The sequence below is a fragment of the Orycteropus afer genome, unplaced genomic scaffold, assembly GCF_000298275.1.
Source record: "Orycteropus afer afer isolate SDZICR_OR568_19922 unplaced genomic scaffold, OryAfe1.0 scaffold00099, whole genome shotgun sequence".
Classification (NCBI taxonomy): Eukaryota; Metazoa; Chordata; class Mammalia; order Tubulidentata; family Orycteropodidae; genus Orycteropus; species Orycteropus afer.
Window position 1 is genome coordinate 2,505,729 of NW_006921686.1, and position 9,434 is coordinate 2,515,162.

General features: G+C 57.5%; 1 protein-coding gene across 1 annotated transcript in view; it reads left to right on the top strand.

Annotated features, from left to right (window-relative positions):
- ZC3H4 (zinc finger CCCH-type containing 4) overlaps positions 1–9,434 on the top strand; it is a 52,479-nt gene that overhangs the window by 17,232 nt on the left and 25,813 nt on the right. The window contains exons 2-5 of the mRNA XM_042781237.1: positions 2,986–3,205; positions 3,467–3,577; positions 5,527–5,749; positions 8,820–8,974. Coding sequence (XP_042637171.1) covers positions 2,986–3,205; positions 3,467–3,577; positions 5,527–5,749; positions 8,820–8,974 — 709 coding nt within the window. The remainder of the gene's footprint in view (positions 1–2,985; positions 3,206–3,466; positions 3,578–5,526; positions 5,750–8,819; positions 8,975–9,434) is intronic.

The following is a 9,434-nucleotide window of genomic DNA, read 5'->3' on the forward strand; positions in this document are numbered from 1 at the left end:
AGTGATCCCTGAGGTGGCTCCATCCCCTCCAGTGCCCATTTCTCCTCCTTCGGAAGCCACCAGCAACTCTATTCTTAGAATCCTTTTTCAGCCTCTCCCAACTCCATAGAAAAGAGTTCCAAGTCTCTCTTCCCCATTTTTAAAAAGTAGGCCCAGTGAGTCTCCCTGAGCCCCAGAAATGCGTGGGGCTGTTGAGGTGGTTGACATGGGGCTCTCTCTGCCTAGAGGTCCTCCTGGGGCAGATGGGGGTGCTGGACTCCTGCTTGGTGGGTGCTGTGACTGGCAGGGCTTTCTCCTGGAAGCGTCTTTGAGGAAGCTCTTGGATTCCTCGGCTGGTCTCGCCCCTCCCCCCCCGGTGTTAGATGTGCTTGGTCCAGGCCAGCGTGGGGCATCACGTCTGGGTGGAAGTCTCAGTGGCAGGACCTGCCGCTGCTTCCCAGTGAGAAGACACAGGTGAGGGGTGCTGGGGACCCCGCCCCACTCTGGTCCGGTCAGCAGGCCCCGATTTATCAGGGGGACGGTTGTTTGCGTCGTTGACCTGTAAGGAAGATGCAGACCAGGAGGGGCTGAGCCCCTGGCACTGAGTGGTGCTCAGGAAACTGTTGAGGCCTCAGTGAAACACGTGGGCCTGGACACCACTGAGCAGGTCCCCAAACCTCCCGTAACTTCAGTGTCCCGGTCTGCGTAGTGGGGCTGACACTGGCTGGCTCCTGGCTTGGTGGGGGGCGGGAGTGGGCAGACGATAAGTGGTCCCCAGTTCTCTTTCTGTCTCCCCCAGTTGTGGGTTTGGGGTCAGGGAGTGAGGCAGTTCCCAGCTTTCACCGTGCCGTGCCCCGGCTGTCTGCCCCCAAGAGCTCCCTTCACGTTCTCCCCTTCAAGTCCCTCCAGTGGAGTCTTCCACTCTCTGCCGCCCTGGGGTGTATTTAACCTCGTTTTCTGGGGGGTCTGGCTGTTCCTACCTCCAGAGGGGCTGCCCACCTCCCTCCCTGCTCCAGGTCCCCTTTCAGCGTTTCCTTTTACACCCTGAACAGTTGAGAGCAGTGCAGGTGAACTTCTATTCCCAGGGCCTTTTCGGGGCCTTCTTGGTGCCATGATGGCTGGCTGGCTGGCTGGCTGCCTGGCTCTGCCTCCCCACATTCCTATCACAGGCGTTAAGCTGCCCACCCACGGGCTCCCCACTGGGGCTGGTGAGCCAGAAGGGGCCGGCTCCTCTGGTCGGGGTGCTTTCACTGGGGCGGGGCACACCCCGGCGGTGGTGCCCCCCTCCAGTGGGGACCCTGCTCTGCACTTGTTCGGCAGGCCGCACCCGCGCCAGGAGGTGCCTCACTCGGCCACAGTACTGGCTTCTCCCAGGCACCCAGCCCCCCTGCCTAGGGTGGCCACGCAGTTTACCAGGAAACCGCGTGGGAGACAAGTTGGTCCCCTCTCGTTTCCTTTTCAACATCGGAAGGAGTCTGTGTCTTGAGAGCTGCCCTTGACCTCTGCCTGGGGTATCTGGGGGGTGGGAGTGGGTGGTGAGCTCCCTGGATGAAGCCAGACCTGCCGTCCCCTTTGAATTGGGAGTGAGCGCTGGTAGAGATGTGCCTCTTGAAGCCCGTTGTGGGGGCAGCATCGAGGCGGCCGGGAAGAGCCCCGAGAGTTCTGACGGCTGGTTGGTTCCAAGTTTCTCCACAGAGCCCTTCCGGGGCCTGCGGGGACTGGCTGGCCTGATTAGCTCGTTATGGGGCAGCCTCGGCCCCTCCTGAGTGGGGAGCTGTTAGCCTTCTGGAGCCGGAATTCACAGTGTTATTCCTGACTTTCTCTTCTGGGTCCCTGGGCGTCCTGATGAATTGCAGCAGGAGGAATTTTATACTTTCACCCGAAACTTTCCCTTTCCGTGATCATTCGTGAGGACTTAGAAACTTTTTGTTGTTGTTGTTATTTTTGTTTTTAACCAACTGCTGTACTTGTGACAAGGGTGTGGGTTTGGCTCAGAAAGTGGGTTCTTTAGCCTGCGGCTCCCGTCTGAACCCTTGCCAACCCCCTCCCCCAAACACACACCCTCTAGGTGCCCAGCGGAGACTTGGGTCTTTTTTTTTAAGTCTTAGAGATTGGGATGATGGGAGGAGAGCAGACAAAGTCTGGGAAAGTAGGATGGGGAGACAGGTGGGGAACAGGAGGGAGGGAAGGGATGGTCGGCCGCAGGTGAGGTGGGATGATACCTGCCGTGGTCGAGTCATGAGGACCAAGTCATGATGGCCTGGGCCCTGTTCCCTTCCGCCTCCGGCCCAGAGGGGTACAGTTGACTGGGTGGGGCAGTCCTAGGAACGTGGGGGCCTGGTCACTGGTGTTCTTAGCGGGGCTTTTGTAAAGTGTTTCTGCGTTTGCAGGCTACAGCCCAGGCCCACCAGTGAGAGTCTCTCTGGTGGGGGGTTGGCAGGAGCCTGAGGGCCACCCCAGGTCAGAACCACAGCTTGCTCCACTCTGTCCACAGCTGCCCTACGTCCTGCAGGTGGAATGACAGCCAGCTTGCAGGCGCCTCCTGCAGCTGGGGCCCAGCAGGCAACCCCGAGCCTCGTGCATCCTGTGCCCTGTGAGGGACACACCTTGGGGTCCCCGAGAGAAGCCATTTCTGTGGTCCAGTGAGTTTCACAGGTGCCCTGAGCAGAGCTCTGTGGGCTTCTTGGGACTTTGTGATGGCATCGTGCAGGCCAAGGTCCCCAGACAGGGATCACCTAAGCTCACTGGACCACAGACCCCGTCTGCAGAGCACTAGCCCTGTGGGAGGTACTGGTTCCATTTGTCCAGGTGTTAGTGGTTCAGCCTCTGCCTCCCCCCCAGCCCGGCTGGACACGGTCCCTTTGGGAGGCGGACGGGGGACGGGCTGCAGGGCTCTCACGGCCGCTCTCGTGCACAGCCTCTGCTCCTGTCAGCCTGGGCGAGGCCAAAGCCACCAGCTGCTCCTCCCAGCCCCCACGTTCACATCGGCTCTGGGTTGGTTTGTAGGGAAGATGGGGAGTTGGAAGAAGGTGAACTTGAAGATGATGGGGCCGAGGAGACCCAGGACGCCTCCGGGGGGCCGGAGAGGAGCCGGAAAGAAAAGGGCGAGAAGCGCCACAGTGACTCGGAGGAGGAGAAGGCCCACCGGCGGCTGAAGCGGAAGCGGAAGAAAGAGCGGGAGAAGGAGAAGAGGCGGTCCAAGAAGAGGAGGAAGTCCAAGCACAAAGTAGGTCCCGAGGGCTCAGGCCGGGCTGCCGCGAGCCCCTGTGGGCACTCAGGAGTGGGTTTTGGATAAAGACAGTTTTGTTTTTTTTTTTCATGCTTTGTTGCCATTCGCTGCCCCTGGGGGAGGTGTTTGAGGTAGAGCCCAGGGCCCTTCTGGCATGTTCCAGTGTTGTTTGTCCCGGGGCTGGCACTGCCGACGTGGTGAGGCCCGGCCGGCCGGCCTGCAGCTGAGTGGCCAAGTCCACTTGCCCTGTCGTTCCAGCGCCATGCCTCCTCCAGTGACGACTTCTCGGACTTTTCCGATGACTCCGACTTCAGCCCCAGCGAGAAGGGGCACCGCAAGTTCAGGGAGTACAGCCCCCCGTACGTGCCGGTGAGTCCCCAGCGCTGCTGCACACAGGCTTCTGTGGTGGTTTATTTCCGTTTTTCACTGTGGTGTGACATACGGAACAGTATTGGCCGTTACCCTGTTTTCACACGTGCAGTTGGTTCAGGGGCACTGGTTCACCAGGCCGTGCACCCGTCACTGGGGCTCATTCCCACATCCCTCATGACGCTTCACAGGGATTCAGTGCCCACTAAGCACCCCCTCTTCCTCTCCCCCACCTCATAACCACTGAGGGGCTTTGTTCTCTCTCCGTCTGCCCACTCTGGATGCTTGAGCTGAGTGGGCTCCTTCACGCTCTTGTGTCTCCCTCGTTCACAGAGTGCTGCGAGGTTAGAGATTGTTCTTATCACCGTTTCACAGGTGAGGAAACCAGGGCTTGGAACATGTCCACCAGGTTGCACAGGTGTGAGGGGAGAAGCTGGGATTCGAACCAGGGCAGTAGTGGCTGGTCTCCATGAGCCACGCCTCTAACCCCTTTCTCTGCCGCCTCTTCTGTGGCCTTGGCAGGCCTCCGTGTGTCCGAGAAGGGTGCTGGTTGTCTGCATCAGAGCTGCCTCTTTTCCACTGTTCAGAAATGACCTTTTGTGGAAACTTGGCCAGACGGTGAAATGGTCACGGGAGTCAGTCATCTCAAGTGTCCTGTCGAGAACTGACATAGTTCCCTCGTTAGCTCGCGCCGGGCTGGCATGTACATTTTAGTACTTCGTTCAGCTGGTGTACTGTCCCTTCCTTCCTTCCCCAGTAAAAGCTGAAAGGAAAAAAAAATCAACTTGGCCTTCAAGTTGTTGTTGTTACGTGCCGTCGAGTCAGCCTCGACTCATAGCGACCCCTCCTTGGGTTTCCGAGGCAGTATCACTACGGAAGTAGGATTGTCCAACCTTCCTTCCGAGGAGTGGCTGGTGGGTTTGAACTGCCAGCCTTCTGGTGAGCAGTCAAGTGCCTTAGCCACTATGCTACCAGAGCTCCTGGCTTTCAAGTAAGAGATGTTTTTCTTAAAGTTAGCAGCTCTTCAGCACCGTCCCAGGTATCCTGGGACCTGGCATCCTTCACCACAGTGGATTGTTGGTTACGAAACACTACGGTTGAGGTTGATGCGCTAACGAGCTTCAGGCTTGGAAGCTGCAGGGGCCTCTGCCCCTTCCGAGGTGGAGGGCACATGGCTCACTTGACTGAACTGGATATCGAGGGATTTAGATCTGCTGAGTCCTGGGTGTGTGTCTTTCTGGGAGCCCTGGGTGGCGCGTGTGGTTAGTCCACTGGGCCGCTGACCTAAAGGTTAGGGGTTTAAGTCCACCCAGAGTGCCTCAGAAGAAAGGCCTGGCAACTTACTTTTGAAAAACCAGCTGTTGAAAACAATTCTGTTCTGACGTCCATGAGGTTGCCATGAATTAGGGTAGACTTGATGGCAGCTTTTCTTTTTCTCTTTCTCTGTCCATCTGTCTGTCTAATGTCTTTTTTTCTTTCTGTCTTTCTATTTACTTACCTACCTGTCTCCACCCAGTACCACTTGGCACTAGCACACGACAGAAAGCATCCTTTGAAATAGCTTTCTCGCTGCCTAGCAGGCCATTCATTGAACTCCAAGGCCCCAGGAGACATGACCAAGGAGCAGCCTAGATCCTGCTTGGCCTTCCCCAGTGTGCTTCCTGGCCCTCGCTGGGAAGTAGCCTTTCTCGTCCCCACAGTTCTTCAGGGACAAGGGACTGTGTTTCACAGTTTTCTTTCAAGCCGTGGCTCTTTCTGAAGAAGAGAAATGTCTGCCCCTTTTGGGGGAAACGGTGCCCAGAAGGACAGCGGGTCGCTGTCGTGACGCAGCGGACAGCAGAGCCACAGGACACAGACATGTCCATTCAGGGAACAGTAGGGGTCTTGGGGGTCCAACCCAGAGGACAGCCTGCTCAGCCCCTCCCCCTGTTTCTCTCTGGGCCCGGCAGTCCCACCAGCAGTACCCCTCATCGCACCCCACGTCCCTGCCCAAGAAGTCCTACTCCAAGATGGACAGCAAGGGCTACGGCATGTACGAGGACTACGAGAGCGAGCAGTATGGGGAGTATGAGGGGGACGAGGAGGAGGACCTGGGCAAGGAGGACTATGACGACTTCACCAAAGAGCTGAACCAGTACCGGCGGGCCAAGGAGGGCAGTGGCCGCGGCCGAGGTGAGCGCCCAGGGGAGGCCCCAGGGGCCTCTCATGCAAGAAGGGTCTTTGCCTGGCGCCGTGTTTGGGGTGGGGGTGTGGCTGCCAGGCTCGAGGCCCGGGCTGGGGGTGTGGCCGAGGGGGATAGCCCGGTGGGCCTGTCCTCCCACATCCTCAAGTCCTGTGGGAGTGGTGAACAGGTGGTGCTCAGGGCTGAGACCAAGAAGGGCAGGGAGCTGCACACCTGGTGCGTGGGGGCCCCAGGGGTGGTGGGGAGAGGCTGGGATGGAAACAGGCCGGCGTGAGGGCAACGGGGCTGCTGGACGAGTGGTTTTGTGATAAAATTCACTTCCGGGTTTGGGCATAACAACCGCAACTACCTGTTGATGAGTCGGAGACACTCGACGGCACCTGACCCCACCACCACTGCCACCTGTTGATGGTTCCGTGTGGGTGGGACCCACGTATGGGGTGAACCACGTTGACCTGCACGGGGGAAGCGCCGTCCTTGTGCCTCTTTTGCGTCTTCTGATGGAATCCAAGAAAAGTTGCCTTTTGGCCTGACCTTTAACACCTCTCTAAACCCGGTGGAGCAGTGGCTAAAGCCCTTGTCTGACAACTGAAAGCTGGGCGGTTCAAGCCCGTCAGCTGCCTGGCAGGAGAGGGAGGTGGCGGTCTGCTTCCATAAAGACTACAGCCTCGGAAACCTTGTGAGGCAGTTCTTCTGGGGGCGCTGGGAGTTGGAGTTGACTCAGTGACAGTGGAGTTTTGGTCAGCCCTGCCCCGTGGAACTCTGGTGACGTGCTGGTTAAGTGCTTGGCAGCTAACCGAAAGGTCAGCAGTTTGAACCCACCAGTGGCTCCATGGGAGAAAAGACTTGCTAATTGCCTGTGAAGATTCCAGCCTCAAAAACCCGGTGGGGCAGTTCTGCTCTGTCACACAGGTTACTCGGGGGTTACTCGGGGTCAGAGTCACTGACTGGCTGGCTGGCACCCAGCAACGGGAGGGTTGTTCCCTAATCAGTTGTTACTGGTGAGCTGTGGGAAGAGAGAAGTGGGCCGGGGTGACCCACAACTGGCTGCTGGCCCCACAGCCCCTCCCCACACCCGCCCAGCTCCCTTCACCTGGCAAGGTGTGACTGTAGTTCCCGGTGGTGCCTACCGAGCCTCTGAACCTTGACCTGTGGCAGTTAGGAGCGTGGTGGGGGAGGGGCAGGGGCAGAGCAGCGACCCAGCCTGACCTCTTAGAACCATCTGCTGCTAGAAGGATGGCCCCAGGGGGCTTCTGGAACCTTCCAGTAGAACTCCCAGTAGAACAGGGGAGCTTGGGACTGCCCGAGGCCCAGTGTGGCGTTCTGTGGCCGTTCGGTGTTTCTCTCAGCAGTTCTTGTGCACCCTTCTGGGACAGGCTCTGCTCTTGGGGAGCTTCTGAGACCAGGGCTGTCCGGTGGAAGTTGAAGGCACGCCACCACGAGATGTTAAGTTTTTTAGTAGCACATTAAAAAGTGAAAGGAAATCAAGAAAAACTCACTGATGTCGAGTTGGTTCCGACCCATAGTGAGCCCTCCGTGGGTTTCCAAGGCAGTATCTCTACGGAAGTAGATTACCCAGTCTTCCTTCTGAGGAGTGGCCAGGGGGTTTGAACCGCCAACCTTCTAGTTAGCAGTCAAATACCTTAGGCACTATGCCACCAGAACTCCTTACTTTAACATCAAATTCTTTCCTCACTAAAACCTCAGAGCTGTCGAGTCGGATCTGACTCATAGCACCCCTTCTTGGGTTTCTGAGGTGGTACCTCTATGGAAGTAGATTGTCCAGTCTTCTTTCTGAAGAGTGGCTGGTGGGTTTGAACCGCCAGCCTTCTGGTTAGGAGTCATATGCCTTAGGCACTATACCATCAGAGCAGGTGGCGATTAATTTTAATAACACCAATCAAAGTCTTATCACTTCAATGTGTAGTAGGTATAAACATGCTTATGTTAATGCACCTGGGTGTTGGAAACAGTTAAGTGCTCGGCTGATAACCGAGAGGATGCAGGCTCCAGTCCACCCAGAGAGGCCTCAGAAGGAGGCCAGGTGGTCCACTTCTGAGACCTCAGCCGTGAGAACCCTGTAAGCTTGGCCTTACTCAGATGTGGGGTCACTGCTAGGGATTGGATTGGGTCCCCAAAAATACATGTTGTCAACCCTAATCTCTGTAGCGTATGCAGGAGCTCTGGTGGCATGGTGGTTGAGGTGCTTGGCTGCCAACCAAAAGGTTTCAAGTTCAAACCCACCAGCAGCTCCATGGGAGAAGGATGTGGCAGGCAGCTTCCATGAAGAGTGAAGGTTCATAGCCTTGGGAACCTGCCCTCTGAGGTCGATAAGCGTCGGGATCAACTCGATGATGGTGGCTTTGTTAGGTCTAAACCTGTGGTTATGATCCCATTTGCTAATGAACTGTCTATGGTACATTAATGAGACAGGATTAGCGTCTGGCATGTTCTAAATCAGTCTCTTGAGATGTGAAAGAGATTAAACAAGTGAAAGAAGCAGAGATGGGGGAATACAGATGCCAGGCCCCGTGAAGACAGCCCGGGAGCCCAGGGTGAAGGAGACAAGGACTTCCTCAGAGCCGACAAAGCACGGCCCGCCCCTCGAGCCAGCCCCTGAATTCGGACCTCTAGCCACCCGTGTCCCTTTGATGCTGGCAGCTTGCCACTAGTATTTCAGACACTAGCGGGGTCACCTAAGGTGGATGGGTTTCATGAACTGGAAGAAATTCACATATAAACATACCAATAAGATAGACTTTTTCCTTTTTATACTAAATCTCTGGAACCCGGCGTGTGTTCTCCACTCGCAGAGTCCCTCAGTGTAGACCAGCCACGTGCCCCGTGCTCAGGAGCTGTGTGGGGCTGGGCAGCACTGGGCCAGGTGGGCAGGCCCCGTGAAGTAGTTCAGCGAGCACTGCAGCGGGTGCGCATCGTGGGGGCTGGAAGACTTCCCGGAGGAGGAGGACAGCAACCGGGCTCAGGGCAGACCTCAGTTGACTTGCGTGTCGGTGGTCAGCCCACTTCCACTCCTGCTCACCTGTCTGAATCTCCTCACAGGCAGCCGAGGCCGCGGTAGGGGCTACAGGGGCCGAGGCAGCCGAGGAGGGTCTCGCGGCCGAGGCATGGGCCGGGGCGGCCGAGGCAGGGGCCGGGGCTCCGTGGGAGGAGACCACCTGGAGGATGAGGAGGACTTCTATGACGAGGAGATGGAGGTAAGTTTCCCTGGGCCCTGGTGGGGCCCCGGTGGGCTCTCTGGGCTGCAGACACTGGGGGCACTTGTAAATCAAAGGCGGAAGGGTGTGTGGGCTTCTGACGGAAAGCAGGCATTGGTGGGCAGGGTCCTCATCTTTCAAATGGTCCCTTATTATCTACGGACAGAAGAATTGAAAAGGTCGAAAAGGGTGGACAGTGGGAGCAGTTATCTGTCCAGCACTGTCCCCCAGTGACTCAGTCCCATCCCTGGAGTTTGCTGAGGGTCCTCTAGGGATAGTTCGTGTCCTTACAGTCTGTAGGTTAGCGCAGACCCCGTGGGCAGGCGCGTACGCATGTGGGGGTACGTTGCTCCCCGTTCTGCCCGTCCGTCCCAGTACTCTTGAGCCTCCTCTTGTCTTTGTAGCTGCACAGTCGTCTGGGGGCATGAGGTGCTGCTTTCATGACCTGGCAGGGTGGGGG